Genomic DNA, 16,187 nt, shown 5'->3' with positions numbered 1-16,187 from the left:
TCAGAGGTCAAAGGTCACCGTGTAACTTCCTGTAAAGACTGGAGTGAATGCGAGCGGCGTCCCCGGCGTGAAGACTGTCCTCTGCTCCGCTGAGCAGCATGTAAACTCTGATTAACGAGCTAATTAGAGCCAAGCGTCTCAACGACTTCCTCCATTAGAGACATTAGTGCTGAGACACCAGGACGTCTGCCGTCAAGCAGTGGACGCTGCTGCAGACTCAATCCTGAAACCGGCAGAAACTTTCCTCTGCTGGAGGCAGAAACTTTCCACTGTGTTTTTAGCTGGTGGCAGTAACGCCACCATGTGGCGTCCAGAGACAGACGGGTATCATTCCAGGATTTTTCCCAGCATCCTCGGCTCAGCTCACGCTGCAGTTATTAGCGGCTCTGCCTGCGGAGCGTCTGTGAGCTTCAGCAGGTGGAAACAAAAGTCTTGGTAACGGCTGAAGGAGCAGAGTGTCCAGCTGGAGTCTTCAGTCTGGAGACACTCGGAGACATTTCAACATCTGAAGACATCAAGCCTTACTCACCACCGAAACACTCATCAACGAATCACGGCCTCGCTGCTCGAGTCCACTCTGAGCTCACAGCTGCAGCCTGATCAGCTGCACTGCTCACCTGGAGAGCGCCGCCCTCTGCTGGAGGAGCAGGGAAGTGCAGCCTGACCACAGCAGACGATCCACGTTTGACAAACTGGATCCAAAGTCTGTCAAACAGCAGGATCGCAGGATGGACGTGCTGAGAGTTTGAAAGATGTGGATCCTGAGAAGCAACCGATCGATCAATCGATCAATGGAGGAAATGATCAGCAGATTGATCCAGAATGAAAAGAATCATTAGTTTAAAATGAGCTCAACTCAACCAACTCCAACAGGGACGTCCTGCTGAGACATGAATGAGGAGACACAATGATCTGAAGAGACCAGAGATAAGAGGACAACAGACACAGGGGACACCATGATCTAAAGAGACCAGAGACAAGAGGACAACAGACACAGGGGACACCATGATCTAAAGAGACAAGAGGACAACAGACACAGGGGACACCATGATCTAAAGAGACAAGAGGACAACAGACACAGGGGACACTTTACTGCACGCAGTACTTCTACTGTAATACTTCAAGTACATTTTCCTGATTGTACGCTCACTGACACTCGTCTCCATGTAGGACAGTTCATGTGAGACACTTTCTGTTCAGACTCATCATGAGTGAAACGTTTCATCACTTTATTAAATCTGAGCTTCACAGATCAAAGCAGCAGCTTTAAACAGAAAACATCAAATCACTGCTGACACGTCACAGAAGATGAACCGAACTTCCAGAAAAAGAACTTTGATACCTGAACGGCTCAGAAACAGAGCAGTTTTGGTTTGTGAGTGGACTGAAGCCAAAGACAAGCTGAGACTCTATCGATCTGCAGAGTCTGATCGGACCATCGCAGACGTCTTCAGAGACACTCTGGACAGTCCGTCCGCAGGACGTCATTCAGGACAGATTCAGTCATTCGGATTCATCTCAGCTCAGAGTTAGTTCAGTTAGAAAAAACACAGCTTTTTATTTTCTGGACGATCCTTTAAAAGCGTTTTGTCCATCGACAGAACAAACAGTCGCTCGCAGTCGTTCGGTCGACCGGTCAGTCGTTCGGTCGCTCTGTCAGTCAGTTGGTCAGTTGTTCGGTCGACCGGTCAGTCTGTCGGTCGGTCGGTCAGTCTTTCAGTCAGTCGTTCAGTCAGTTGTTTGGTCGCTCGCTCGGTCAGTCGTTTGGTCAGTCGTTTGGTCAGTCGTTCGGTCACTCGGTCAGTCGTTTGGTCAGTCGTTCTGTCGCTCGGTCGGTCAGTCGTTCGGTCGCTCGGTCAGTCGTTTGGTCAGTCGTTTGTTCAGTTGTTCTGTCGCTCGGTCGGTCAGTCGTTCGGTCGCTCGGTCGGTCAGTCGCTCGGTCAGTCGTTCTGTCGCTCGGTCGGTCAGTCGTTCTGTCGCTCGGTCGGTCAGTCGCTCGGTCAGTCGTTCTGTCGCTCGGTTGGTCAGTCGTTCGGTCGCTCGGTCAATCGTTTGGTCAGTCGTTCGGCCGCTCGGTCGCTCGCTCGGTCAGTCGTTCGGTCAGTCGGTCGGTCTGTCTGTCGGTCAGCTGGACAGCCTGTCATTCAGGTAGCTCGACGTCTTGGCGTCCTGCAGCAGCGTTTTGGTGACGTCGTACAGGCTCTGCTGGTAGGCCAGCCGGTAGCGGCTGTACACGTCGTCACAGTACGTCAGCAGGCGCTTCACGTTGGGGGCCACGCCGGCGGGGGCGCCGTCCAGCCTGAGACAGACACACAGGTGAGGAGAGGTCAAACTTTCAGGTGATTTTCTGACATATTTGTGGCAGAGACTCCTCCGTCTTACTTTTTGAAAATGTCCTCGAACAGGCTGGAGGTCAGCGGGCGGTGGCGTCTGAGCTCCTCCAGGTAAACAAAGTCCCCGTTCAGGATCACCTTCTGGAACAGGATCTCCGCCCAGTCTGGACTGTAGCTGTACGCCTCGGCCACCACAAACACCTGGAGATACGGAGCAGGGAGTCAATGTGCCGCCTGTCTGCAGGTGGAGGTCTGAGGTTCTGGATCAGGACTGCTGGTCCCTCATAGAACTCTTTCTATTGGCTGCTTCAGAGTTTCATCCCTGATTCTTCTGTTCCATCAAAGTGGAACCGAGACGACACGTCCTCATGACAGTCACTGACCTTTAGCATGGTAGCAGGCATGCTAACACTAGCATGCTACCATGGTTATGGGTAAAACACTTAGCATAGCCTTTAGCTTGTTAGCAGTTAGCAGAGAAACCTAAATTTTAACATGTTAGCATGTTAACAGGCCAACTGCACACATGTTGACATGCTAACATGCTAAACATTTGTATGCTAACAAGCTAACTGTGTGTGGGTTAACACATGCTAACTGCCATTGCTGCTATAATCTACATGAATTTGGCCCACAGTGATGTCCAACAGTCCACAGTGATGTCTTACAATGAGTTTTGTCCAACAGTCCAGAAGCTTTAAGCTCTGTGGACAATAAGACAAAGAGGACAATCGAATCCTCTCAGTGATGAAACATCAAGACAGTTTCTGTTTCTGTCAGCTGATGCAGCGATTGGCTCATCGAGTCTGTCCCCCTGCAGGAAAAGACAACATGGAGACGCAAACCCATGATGTTCAGCTAACGCCTGCGGAGACGTCACAGGAACTGATGAAGACTTCCTGTGGAAGGAAAGGGACGGACAGATGGACAGCAAATCAAATGCAGCATTTTAGATAAAGAGGACACAGAGGTCTTCTAGAGGACGAGATCCTCAGCAGTGTCTTCTGGAAAATGCGTTCCTGAACACACCTGGAAGCATCGCGGCAGCGACGTGACGGCGCTCAGAAGCTCTGCAGGTCGCAGGTTGATGACGCGCAGGTCCGAACCCTGATTCAGGAAGTGGAGCTGAAGAGCGACAAGCTTAGCTGATCGCACGCAGCGAGACGCCTGGCGCACACACGAGTCCTGCAGAGAGACAGAGAGGGACAGAGAGAGAGAGGAAGACAGAGAGATAGAGAGACAGAGAGATAGAGAGAGAGACAGACAGAGAGAGAGAGGAAGACACAGAGATAGAGAGACAGAGAGATAGAGAGAGAGAGAGAGAGAGACAGACACAGAGAGAGAGGAAGACAGAGATAGAGAGACAGAGACAGAGAGAGAGAGAGGAAGACACAGAGATAGAGAGAGACAGAGATAGAGAGAGAGAGAGAGACAGACAGAGAGAGAGAGGAAGACATAGAGATAGAGAGACAGAGACATAGAGAGAGAGAGAGGAAGACATAGAGATAGAGAGAGACAGAGAGAGACAGAGAGAGAGAGAGACAGAGAGAGACAGAGAGACAGAGAGAGACAGAGAGAGAGAGAGACAGAGAGAGACAGAGAGACAGAGAGACAGAGAGACAGAGAGAGACAGAGAGAGAGAGAGACAGAGAGAGACAGAGAGACAGAGAGAGAGACAGAGAGACAGAGAGAGACAGAGAGACAGAGAGAGAGAGAGACAGAGAGAGACAGAGAGACAGAGAGAGACAGAGAGAGAGAGAGACAGAGAGAGAGAGAGACAGAGAGAGACAGAGAGACAGAGAGACAGAGAGAGACAGAGAGAGAGAGAGACAGAGAGAGACAGAGAGACAGAGAGAGACAGAGTTAACCTCTTCTCACCTCTCATATATCATAGAACTTCTCTTGTGGTGGATTAATAGTTATCTCACCTCATTTTATTTTATCTTATTCTAATTTTATCTCATCTCATCTCATCTCACCTTATCTTATCTTATCTCACCTCACCTTGCCTTATCTTACCTTATCTCACCTTACCTTACCTTATCTTACCTGTTTTATCTTATCTTATCTCACCTTATCTTATTTTATCTCACCTCACCTTATCTTACCTTATCTCACCTTATCTTATCTTACCTTATCTCACCTTACCTTATCTTACCTGTCTTATCTCACCTTACCTTATCTTATCTCACCTTATCTTATCCTATCTCACCTCACCTCACCTTATCTTATCTCACCTCACCTCACCTTATCTTATCTCACCTCACCTCACCTTATCTTATCTCACCTCACTTTATCTTATCTCACCTCACCTTATCTTATCTCACCTTACCTTATCTCACCTCACCTTATCTTACCTGTCTTATCTTACCTTATCTTATCTCACCTTATCTTATTTTATCCTACCTCACCTTACCTTATCTCACCTTGCCTTATCTTATCTCACCTTATCTTATTTTATCCTACCTCACCTTACCTTATCTCACCTTGCCTTATCTTATCTCACCTTATCTTATCTCACCTTAACTTATCTTATCTCACCTTACCTTATCTTACCTGTTTTATCTTATCTCACCTTATCTTACTTAATCTCACCTCACCTTATCTTACCTTATCTTATCTCACCTTGCCTTATCTTATCTTATCTTATCTTATCTTACCTTATCTCACCTCACCTTATCTTATCTCACCTTCTTATCTTACCTTATCTCACCTCACCTTACTTTATCTTATCTCACCTCACCTTATCTTACCTGTCTTACCTTATCTTATCTCACCTTATCTTATCTTACCTTATCTCACCTCACCTTATCTAACCTGTCTTATCTTATCTCACCTTATCTTATTTTATCCCACCTCACCTTACCTTATCTCACCTTGCCTTATCTTATCTTACCTTACCTTATCTCACCTCACCTTATCTTATCTTATCTTATCTTATCTTACCTTACCTTACCTTATCTCACCTCACCTCACCTCACCTCACCTCACCTCACCTCACCTCATCTCACCTCATCTCATCTCATCTCATCTCACCTCACCTCACCTTATCTTATCTTATCTTATCTCACCTTGGAGAAGCTCTCGGCGGCGTCCTTCAGCAGATTCAACACTTTGAGCAGCGAGCTCTTCAGATCGGGGCCGACAGCTGTTGGGACAAAAGCTCAGAGTCAAACAGGACAACATGGCCGCCACTCAAAGCAGAAGACACCGGCGGCGGCGGGCTGGCTCACCCCACGGCTGAGCTTCAATGATCTTCAGCTGCGTCCTGGCCGCCATCTCGTGGTTCTCCCCAATCTCCCTCCTCATGCTGAAACACAGCGCCACCATGTTGTGCTTCTCGCTGTCTGCAGGGAGGCAGCGCTTGATGTAGTCCAGCAGAGCCGTCTTCAGACTGGAGCTCTGAGCCAGGGACAGGGGCAGGGACAGGGACAGGGACAGGGACAGGGACAGGGACAGGGACAGGGACAGGGACAGGGACGGGGACAGGGACAGGGACAGGGATGGGGACAGGGACAGAGACGGGGGCAGGGACAAGGACAGGGGAAGGGGCAGGGGCAGGGGCAGGGACAGGGACAGGGACGAGGACAGGGGCAGGGATCAGGATCAGGATCAGGACTGAAGTCAGGATTAAAATTATTATTAAGATCAAGTGTGTGTGTATGTATGTGTGTGTGTGTCCACCTGTCCTCTGTCCGTCTCCACTTTTTTCCTCAGCAGCATCTCAAATCGATGGCTCTGATGCAGCAGGTCGAAGACGTACGTCATCTCATTATACCTGCCGATACCTGTGAGCAGACGCACCTGCAGACAGACAGGCAGGCAGAGAGACAGAGGTCAGAGAGACAGACAGACAGGCGGTCAGAGAGACAGGCGGTCAGAGAGACAGACAGACAGGCAGAGAGACAGATGGTCAGAGAGACAGAGAGACAGGCGGTCAGAGAGACAGACAGACAGGCAGAGAGACAGATGGTCAGAGAGACAGACAGACAGGCGGTCAGAGAGACAGACAGACAGGCAGTCAGAGAGACAGACGAAAACGAGAATTGACTTTTTGTCCAACGACCAATCACCAGTGAGCCTGAGCGTCAGTGGGCGGGGCTTACCAGCAGGCTGTAGTGCTCTCCAGGGGCCAGGTAGGTGTGGCTGAGGTGACGGGCGGCCTGCAGCACCCTGACGATGCCCTCCATGTTACAGGTGAGACTGAAGCAGTCATGAGCGACGATCAGCAACTCCACGACTGCAAGACAGCAGAGACACTTTTCATTTCCTGTCCTCAGAGGACCGGAGACGCCTCTGTGAGCTGATGGAGACGCTTTGAGCTGTCTCTGTGTGTCTGCCTCTCTGTCTCTGTGTGTCTGTGTCTCTCTGTCTCTCTGTCTCTCTGTCTCTGTGTGTCTGTCTCTCTCTGTGTCTCTGTCTCTGTGTGTCTGTCTCTCTGTCTCTCTCTGTGTGTCTGTCTCTGTCTGTCTTACTGCAGCTCAGGTCTCTCAGTGAGACTCTGTTGATGTCTTCCAGCAGTTTGACTCCCACCAGGTTCGGGTCGTCACACAGTTTGATCAGCTGGACCAGCGAGTCCCGTCCCTCCGCCGGCCTGAAGACCTGCTTCTCTGCTGGTCTCACACACACACACACACACACACACACACACACACACACACACACACACACACACACACACACACACACACACACACACACACACACACACACACACACACACACACACACTTCTAACCATTTGACAGTAGAGTGTCAGCTCTCTATCTGAGCTCGAGGACAGTGAGCGTGCAGACTGTGGCGTCCTGGTCTCACCGGGCGGCAGCTCTTGGGTGGAGGCCAGCAGAGCCTGGACCACAGCGGAGGACACCAGCTCGGCCACAGAGTCCGCGGACAGACCCTGAGCCCTGATGAAGGCCTGAGCCTTCCTGAAGCGCTCCGGCTGCTCCGACAGCAGCAGCTTCTCCAGCACCGAGCGAGGGTCCTCCCCGCAGACCTGACTGAAGGAGCACTGCAGCTCCTGCAGGGGACAGGACGGACGAGGACGTGTTAGTGAGGCAGGAACCTGCAGAACCTCACAGCTGTCTTTCATTCAGACGAGGAACCTGGTGACGGTACCTTGGACAGCTGGTACAGGCTGAGGACCTGCTTGCAGTAGTTGCTGCCGTGGCGACACTGGTCCACCAGTCTCTGGAGCTGGACAGCGACCTCGTCCTCAGGTAGGGGGGACATCACGAAGGACAGCAGGCTGCTGACGGAGGGAGCTGGAGGAGAGACAGGAGGAGACGGAGAGGACAGTGTGAGCGCTGATGTTTAAAGAACGTTATATATGAAGTGGGGGCGGGGGCGCTCACAGCTCCTGATGCTCGCCGCGGGCAGACCCTCCGACGCCTCCTCTCCTGCTTCGGGATTCAGTTCTCCGGAGGCCAGACCTCGGCAGCGCAGCACCACCCACATGTCCGGGTGGTGCAGGTAGAAATAACGGCAGACCCGGCTGGCTTCGTGAATGCTGCCTTCATCCAGTAACTGTCCAATCAGAGCAGCCAGAATGCTCCTCTCCTCTGGACTCAACGCCGGGTCCACGTTCAGCTCCTCCTGCTCCTCAGAGGGTCCGGGGAGTCCCTCCAGCCTCAGACGCTCCTCGGTGTTCAGGCCCGATACGCTGGAGAAGGAGAACTCCTTCATGAGCGCTTCGTAGGTGTTCATCTCAGGCGTGATGGCGGGCGGCGGCAGGTTGAAAACACTGTCCTTCTCCATGGAGACGGTGAGGACACGCCGGCGGACGCGGCTGATCCACAGCTTCTTCTCCAGGCTCTCCAGCCGGTCCACGGGAACCGGACTGAGCTGCGACAGCCAGTGAGCGGCGAGGCAGAGCAGCAGGCAGCGGTCCTGGACGGCCAGCAGCTCGGTCTGAGGCTCCGACGCCCCGGACACGTCCGCGGTCCCGCCTTCAGCCTGGGACAGGAAGAAGTGCGAGGCTGATTCTGGCTCAGTGCCGTCAGCCTTCAGCTGCTCGTGACACTTCCTCCAGAAACTCACTCGTGTCTCCAACCGTCCCCACTGCCGCTTGGACTTCTGGGAGTTCACCTCCTGGAGAAGCTACATGGAAGACGGACACACGGCAGAAAGCATCATGAAGTGAACTCACACTGGATTCTTTCATCAGTACAGAACGAGACTGATCCAGATTCTTCTCAGAGACTCTGAGGAGGACCATGAGACTCTGATCTGTGAGGACACAGTCAGACGTGTTTGACGAGCGTCAGGTCATATTAAACTGTCATAAACAGTCGAAACACTGAACCTCTTCTCTCTAATATATGATAAAATATCACGTTAGCTTTTCTGCTGCAGGACGTGAACTCGCCTGCAGGACACTAAACCTCTCAAATGTCCAGAGAAGACATCTTTAACGTCTCTGCTGATGTTAGGACGAAGAAGTCAGATCTAAGGATCATCCTCTGGGAAGCGGATCAGAGACCCTCCTCAGCTTTTCTGTCAGATTATAAACTGTGTGAAGGGTTGACCTTTGACCTGCAGGTGGCGCCAGAGGGACGTCCCTGCTGCGTCCACAGTGTGACGCTGCAGAGGAGACACAGACCTGGCTGAGCAGCAGGTGGTGGACGGACAGACCGGCCAGCTGGGCGACCTGCCGGGCCTGACTGTAGCGCCCCCTGGACTGCAGAGCGTCCACTGCAGCCTGAAACTCCTCCTGCTGGACAGAAGGAGAACTGCACCGCAGCAGCCTGGAAGACAGGCTGACCTCTGACCCCTGCAGCAGCTGACTGAGCTGACTGAGCTTCCTGAAGTCTGGACCTACACAGACACAGACACAGACACAGACACAGACACACACACACACACACACACTTCAAACCATCTGACAGTAAGCAGTCTGTGAAGCCTCTTGACTGATCAGAGGTCAGACTGAGCATCAGCTGATAGCAACTGACGATAATCCGACAGACTCTGAACTGATCTGAGGTCAGTTTACGACGTGACAAACTCACCGTTGGATTTGAGGAGCTTGTCGACGTCGGCCAGGAGCTGCAGCAGCCGGTGGAGGTCGTACTGAGAGGAGCAGCGCTGCAGCATAGTGAGGAGCAGCACGGAGGCCTGGCTCTCCACCCACTGCAGCGGGAGTCCACCGGAGGGCGCTGGGCCCCCGCTCCTCTGCTGTATCAGTGCACAGACAGACAGGAGACACGTGAACTCTGGCTTCAAGGCTAAAGGAGAGAGCCCCGCTCCTGCTCCTAGGCCCTGGTTTCTGCTCCCTGATCCTGCTGCCCCCACCCCAGCTCCCTCTGCCTCCCCCCTGCTCCCTCTGCCTCCCCCCTGCTCCTGCTCCTAGGTCCTGGTTCCTGCTGCCTCCCCCCTGCTCCTGCTCCCCTCCCTGCTCCTTCACCTGTGAGACTACAAGGAGTTAATGCTGATTCAAAGTGAATTTTGACCCAATGAGTCAAAGACAGAGCAGATTCCTGCAGGTGTCCTTACAGAGACGAGCGTCCTCTGGAAGTCCAGCAGCTTGTCTTTGGCCTCAGAGAAGTTCCTGTAGTCACAACACAACTCAAACATCCTGAGCACCAACACCAGAGGACAGTCCTGAGAGACAAACAGAGGAGATGGACATTTGTGTGACTGATCTGTCCTCAAAGTATCATCTGAATATTGGACGTTCACTCTTCACACTGTTGGTTACAGCTTCTCTCCTGTCAATCAGAAGGTTACGGAGGGACAAGTCTTCATGTCCTCGTCCACTAAAACACAAATAACTGCTTTCTAAAGACGGACAAAGAGCCAGCGTGCTCCTGACGTCACTGCTGGCTGTCAATATGAAGAGTTTAACGTAGAGACAGGCTGATTAACTTTGACCTTTGACATGTCGGCGGCTGAATAAAGCTGACAAGAGCAGCCAGAGACACGCTGGACCTGTAGGACTAGAGTAAAGACTGTGTCCAGCTGCAGACAGCAGGGACAGACTGTGAGACACACGTCTGTCCCTCTCCTTTTTACCTGCTGGAAGAGCTTGAATCCTCGGAGGAGGGGCCTGACGTGGCCCCGCCCCAGCAGCGTCCTCCAGATGATTGACAGGTCATGCAGGGTCCACTCGTGGTGCTGGGGGGCTTCGACCAGGTGGGAGGCGGCTTCAGCGGCTGTGATGTCATCGACAGAGGTCAACACCCACACGCACAGACAGGGCAGCAGCTCCGCCTCCTGTCAATCAAGCAGGTTTGACCACATGAAGGACACTGAGTTCAGTTCTTTGGCTCAGTTTTGGTCCCCGGACACTTCCTGTCGTCCAATCTGATCTGATCAAATCTGATCGATCAAACACTCAGCTCATTTGAAGACAGACAGACAGACAGACAGACAGACAGACAGACAGACAGACAGACAGACAGACAGACAGGCAGGCAGACAGACAGACAGGCAGACAGACAGACAGACAGACAGGCAGGCAGACAGACAGACAGACAGGCAGACAGACAGAGGCAGACAGACAGACAGACAGACAGACAGACAGACAGACAGACAGACAGGCAGGCAGGCAGACAGACAGACAGACAGACAGACAGACAGACAGACAGACAGACAGACAGGCAGGCAGGCAGACAGACAGACAGACAGACAGACAGACAGACAGACAGACAGGCAGGCAGGCAGGCAGACAGACAGACAGACAGACAGACAGACAGACAGACAGACAGACAGACAGACAGACAGACAGGCAGGCAGACAGACAGACAGACAGGCAGACAGACAGAGGCAGACAGACAGGCAGACAGACAGGCAGACAGACAGACAGACAGACAGACAGACAGACAGACAGACAGGCAGGCAGACAGACAGGCAGGCAGACAGACAGAGGCAGACAGACAGACAGGCTAATCGACTGACCAAACTTATGGATAAGTTGGACAGGCGATTGTAATCAATATTTGTGATCATGGTATTGATCAGAGTGATCTGATGCGCCGTGCAGCTGTGAACCGCTCGGCGTATCTCGTCTGTTTACCTGCTGACAGGCAGCCATGACAGCCAGCGTTGGGCAGCGCTGCACCAGCGCCTCCTGCAGCAGGTACCTGCAGGGCGCCGCCTCCTCCTGGCTCTGCAGGAGGACCTGGAACAGCTCTGCGGGGCGCTCCGGGCTCCCGGGGGCCTCCTCGGCCCTCAGAGACCCTGGGCGCTCCGCGGAGCCCGGGCTCCTCCTCTGACTGCACACCTGCAGGTCCTGAAAGGCCAGAGTCAGGTGGGCCTGCAGGGCGGGACCAAACTGAGCAGCCAATGACCTCACCTGGAGGAAGAACCAAATATGGTGTGAGGAAGCAGTCTGACGTGACAGATGAGGGAGACAACGGGACAGGTCGATGTTAGACTGTGACCTCACAAACATCGTGATGATGACGTTAAAGCTGTAAAAGCCACGTACTCGTCCAACATCAGCACAGGTGCAACAGGTGTGCTGTGGAGGCGTGTGCTCACCTGCTGCGGTGGGAAGTTGTGCAGCTGGACAAACAACAGGAAGTGGATGAACTGTCCGTCATCAGCGCAGTGGGCGGGGTAAACAGAGCTGAGCTTCAGACTGTGGAGCTGACAGAACTGGACAGGTAACGCCCACTCCTGAGCCGCCTCGTAGGACGACCTGAGAGACACACAGAGAAACGCAGAGACACACAGAGACACACAGAGACACAAATTTATACAAGCTGTGACACTTTGTTGGACATGAAGGTCTTTGATTGAGCTAACATGCTAACATGAAGCTAGCAGCAGAGTCCAGACTGCAGAGGAGTCAAACCTGCTGATGCCTCTCTGCTCCAGGCTGTCTGTCACTGCAGCCTCCAGGTGGCCAATCAGCTGCTCCGCTGCTCCAGGCTCCGCCTCCGCCAGCTTTACACCTTCAGACACCAAAAAGAGACAAATCAGTGTGTTTACCCAGTGTGTGCAGATGTTGTGTTTACACAGTGTGTGTAGATGTTGTGTTTACACAGTGTGTGTAGATGTTGTGTTTACACAGTGTGTGCAGATGTTGTGTTTACCCAGTGTGTGCAGGTGCTGTGCAGCACAGTGTGTGTTGTGCTGATTCCAGTGCTGCAGGACGCTCGTCATGGCTCGGACGTCCACCCTCAGCTTCAGGCTGCAGACTCCCAGCAGCTCACAGAAGCAGACGCTCGCTGCCGCCACAGACGGCACACTGAAACATTGCAGGGTCAACCTGTACACCTGCTGCCAGGTGTGCTGCAGCCTGAAACACAGACAGGTTATGAGCGTGGAGCGGCAGAACGACGTTTCCTCTTCTCTCCTGTTCCATTCGTCCGTTCACCGGAGCGACCGCCCCGTCCTCGCCTCGGCAGCTCCGGTCAAGTGTGTCATACTCACAGAAGTGCGACGTCGCTGCAGCCGCTCAGCTGCTGAACCAGGAAGGTGGCGTACGCAAATGATGGTCGGCCGTGACGGAGGTAATACAGGAAGTCCAGGTGCTCCACCAGAGCGAACCTGTTGACCAGGTGTGGGCTGGAGAAATGAGGCAGCTCTGACGTTTCTGTGGAGGACAGCGATCAGTCAGTCTGCAGAGCCTTCAGGAAACATGGCTGAGCTTCATGAGCTGCTGCTGCTGCTGCTGTTACTGAGCTAAAGCGGCTCTGCACATCAGAGAAAAACAAGTCTGAACACATTGATTGAAGTCATGAAGACAGTGACTCCACAGTCATGCTGGCGGCGCAGAGGGGTTGGACTAAATGCTAACGTTAGCATGCTAACATGCTCACAATGACAAAGCTAGTATGCTGATGTTTAGCCAGTATATGTTTACCAGGTTCACCATCGATGGTTAGCATGTTAGCATGTTAATATATGCTAGTTAGCACTAAAACAATGTGCAGCTGGGGCTGATGGGAACGTCATTCGCTGCTTACCGGTGGAGTTGAGGGTGTTTGCCGCCTGCCAGCCGAACAGCCTGGACGGGTCCAGAGGATGGAGCGACTGGAAAACACAGTGACTCATTAACGTGCCTTCAAATGAACAGCAACATGCACAGAGTCTCCTGCAACAGGCAGGACAGGGACAACAGGTCCACAGGAGACGCTGGGACACTTCAACATCTTAATGAGGACCACGGCTGACAGGTGTGAATGTACCTGCAGCAGGTGGTAGACAGAGACGTCAGAGGATGAGCTGCTTCCTCGGGGTCCGGCAGGGAACAGGGCGGCCCTCAGTTTGGGGTGGGGGGCCAGCGCCATCTTCAGGAGCTGGGGGTCGACTGTCCTCTCCGATCTGCCCGACCTTTCACCCTGAACCACCACCTGCACACAGGAGGCACACGGAGGACCGTTCAACGGTCTTTTATGTCTCAGCCTGGAGGACATCCCGGCTGTGCTTTTCCGGGAACCAGGTGGGTTCAGAGGTGACGTTTACCTGGTCGATTCCTCCGGGGGCAAACATGACAGTGGCCAGGACCAGCAGACTGTGTCCCTCTAACAGCAGGCTGCTGAGAGACGCCTGGCTGCCCGGCAACAGCACCTGAGCACTGGTTAAACTGGCCTGGAAGACCAGTCCTGGATCTGCAGCAACAGACAGAGAGCCAGCCACATGACGAAGAGGAAACTCAACTGTGGGAACAAAACCAAACAAGCTGAGCTGCATGAAGTGAAGCTGCAGGGACGCCGATGAAGACAAACATCGATTAATCTGACAACTCATTCTGAAAAGTGTCCACCATCATGTCCTCTGAGGGACGTCTTTCTATATTTTCACTTCAGAGGTGTGACGTCGGTGCTTCTGCGACACTCAATGACCTGAACCATGTTTCAGGAAACGCTGATCGTTGTAAGGACGCTCTCAGTCCTGCAGTACCTGATAGATCTCTGGTGATCTCCTGGATCTTCACCAGCATCTCAAACCAGGGCTGGCTCTCAGACAGGCTCTGATTGGTCAGGAGGGGACAGTTTCTGGGCGTCAGCCTGTGGAGGACGGACACGGAGCTCTTCAGCAGCTCATGAACTTTACTGATGTTTCAGTGAAGCAGTGAAGGTCAAACTGAAATACAGGCAAAGACAAGAATTCATGTCCTCACCTGAAGTGCTCCAGGTAGGTGTAGAGCAGGTACTGCAGGCTGCGGTCCAGGCAGAAGGCGACGAAGAGGCTGTGGAGGTCGAGGCCGAGCGGGGAGCGGTACTGAAGGACGGGTGGAGATGACGCCATGACTCCTCCACCCTGAGCCAGACGCCACAACAGCTGCTCCAAGTCTGCCAGCTCCTCCGGGATGAAGACACGTCTCCTGGAGGACAAACAGGAGGAATCTGAGCGTGACAGCCCATAATGTCAGAGAGCAGAAGCCTCTGATCTTTACTGGGTTTGCTACCAACACAACCCCTCAGATTACAGTGCATGTCCTGCCTGGACAGTTTTTGATCATTTCAGGTCTTTAAGAGCAAAAGCTGGTGAAGGTGTGCCAGCAGCAGAGGCTGAGTTCATCCAATCAGCCTGCGTTTCACACCTCAGCTGCTCCGATCAAAACATGCAGAACCTGAGAGAGCTCGATTTTTGGACAGTCGTACAGAGCAGAGGGGTGCTGGACAGGGAAGGACATGGCGCTTCGCTGCAGAAGGTCAGTATAACGTTAGAGTCTCTGCAGAACGATCAGGATCCAACATGTTAACTCATCTTGTTTCTCAGCTGTTTTTAAATCAGAAACCAAACAGGTGAACAGGTGGCTGCACCTGGCCAGCTGGTCCAGGATGTCCTCCCTCATGTAGGTGCTGCACACTGTGTTGTTGTTGACCAGTTCTGGGGTCAACTCAGGCCACCAGGAGGCGCTGGAGGTCTCCTTGTTCCAGTCGATCCAGTCGACCACCCGGCACCGGTCGTGCAGGGCGGTCAGGTAACACCACAGCACCGCCGGGTCGCAGGAACTCAACTCTATGAACCAAAGACACAGACAGACAGAAAGACAGACAGTTAAAGGACACAAAATGAATTTAGACATTGAGGAACCACTGAGGGACCAGAGCGACACTCAGTCTTATACCTGTGTGCTGGAGTCTGGACAGGAGGACGGCGGTCTGGCTGCTCTGGTCCCAGTTCCTCACCCAGTCCAGTCGGAGGTTCCTCCACAGCCCCCCGTCCTCCTCAGACCTCCTCTGTCCCACCAGCTCCTCCAAAACCTCCTCACCACCACCTGCCTCCCTGCAGACCATCTGAACAACCCTGAGAAGGAGGAGGAGGGACAGGTGAGGTTCACGTTGACACAGAGTTTATGAAGCTAACAGGTGTGCTGAGCGCAGCGTCCTCACCTGTGTGATGCGGCGTCAGCAGGGCGGCGGGATGCAGGCAGCCGTCCCAGCTTCTCCATCTCCCTCATGAACGCCACGCTCTGCATCTCTTCCTCTGGAAAATAACTCCGCCCTGACAGCTCCTTCACCTGATCAATCCAACCAATCAGAGGTCTCAAAGACGTGTAAAGATGACACACAGGACTGTTCACAGAAAAAGAAACACCGTCATGGAGGAACTCACCACGAACTCTCGGAGGTCGTTGTCGTCGGTGTAGAGGCAGATACTGTGGAGCTGCTTCTTCACACTGAAACCCTGAAAACACAGAATCACAGTGACCTTCGTCAGCATGCTAACATGCTAACACGTCTGTGTGAGTGTAAGCGCTGAACTTTCATCACGATGTTTGCCGTGAAACTTTCCACACGTTAGCATTCCAACTTTAGCGTGTTAGCATGTGAACAGCTGCTAACAGCTGACCGACGTGTCCTCACCATGTTGGTGAGGAGCGTGGTGCCGGTCTGCAGGTCTCGGCGCTGCAGGCAGGTGAAGACCTGACGTAGACCCTCCATCCTCAGAGCC

At 53.0% G+C, this 16,187-nt stretch overlaps 1 protein-coding gene across 1 annotated transcript in view; it reads right to left on the bottom strand.

The window, feature by feature from the left end:
- Window positions 1-2,112: 2,112 nt before the first annotated feature.
- The window catches only part of spg11 (SPG11 vesicle trafficking associated, spatacsin), a 21,565-nt gene continuing 7,490 nt past the window's right edge, over window positions 2,113-16,187 (bottom strand). The window contains exons 11-40 of the mRNA XM_070972082.1: window positions 16,100-16,187; window positions 15,849-15,920; window positions 15,626-15,753; window positions 15,361-15,539; window positions 15,053-15,251; window positions 14,407-14,610; window positions 14,187-14,293; window positions 13,749-13,894; window positions 13,472-13,636; window positions 13,250-13,316; window positions 12,714-12,876; window positions 12,374-12,579; window positions 12,133-12,232; window positions 11,817-11,976; window positions 11,350-11,628; window positions 10,347-10,547; window positions 9,828-9,935; window positions 9,344-9,509; window positions 8,935-9,149; window positions 7,688-8,432; window positions 7,452-7,597; window positions 7,149-7,353; window positions 6,809-6,946; window positions 6,440-6,573; window positions 6,018-6,137; window positions 5,567-5,735; window positions 5,405-5,481; window positions 3,363-3,518; window positions 2,383-2,534; window positions 2,113-2,299 (exon numbers count right to left, since the gene is read on the bottom strand). The exon at window positions 16,100-16,187 is cut by the window's right edge and continues 89 nt beyond it. Of these exons, the coding sequence (XP_070828183.1) occupies window positions 2,125-2,299; window positions 2,383-2,534; window positions 3,363-3,518; window positions 5,405-5,481; window positions 5,567-5,735; window positions 6,018-6,137; window positions 6,440-6,573; window positions 6,809-6,946; window positions 7,149-7,353; window positions 7,452-7,597; window positions 7,688-8,432; window positions 8,935-9,149; window positions 9,344-9,509; window positions 9,828-9,935; window positions 10,347-10,547; window positions 11,350-11,628; window positions 11,817-11,976; window positions 12,133-12,232; window positions 12,374-12,579; window positions 12,714-12,876; window positions 13,250-13,316; window positions 13,472-13,636; window positions 13,749-13,894; window positions 14,187-14,293; window positions 14,407-14,610; window positions 15,053-15,251; window positions 15,361-15,539; window positions 15,626-15,753; window positions 15,849-15,920; window positions 16,100-16,187 (5,170 nt within the window). The 3' untranslated portion in view covers window positions 2,113-2,124. The remainder of the gene's footprint in view (window positions 2,300-2,382; window positions 2,535-3,362; window positions 3,519-5,404; window positions 5,482-5,566; window positions 5,736-6,017; window positions 6,138-6,439; window positions 6,574-6,808; window positions 6,947-7,148; window positions 7,354-7,451; window positions 7,598-7,687; window positions 8,433-8,934; window positions 9,150-9,343; window positions 9,510-9,827; window positions 9,936-10,346; window positions 10,548-11,349; window positions 11,629-11,816; window positions 11,977-12,132; window positions 12,233-12,373; window positions 12,580-12,713; window positions 12,877-13,249; window positions 13,317-13,471; window positions 13,637-13,748; window positions 13,895-14,186; window positions 14,294-14,406; window positions 14,611-15,052; window positions 15,252-15,360; window positions 15,540-15,625; window positions 15,754-15,848; window positions 15,921-16,099) is intronic.

Source organism: Chaetodon trifascialis, chromosome 10 (assembly GCF_039877785.1).
Source record: "Chaetodon trifascialis isolate fChaTrf1 chromosome 10, fChaTrf1.hap1, whole genome shotgun sequence".
NCBI classification, from domain to species: Eukaryota; Metazoa; Chordata; class Actinopteri; order Chaetodontiformes; family Chaetodontidae; genus Chaetodon; species Chaetodon trifascialis.
The sequence above is the reverse complement of the archived record's forward strand: the minus strand, read 5'-3'. Positions and strand labels throughout refer to the sequence as shown.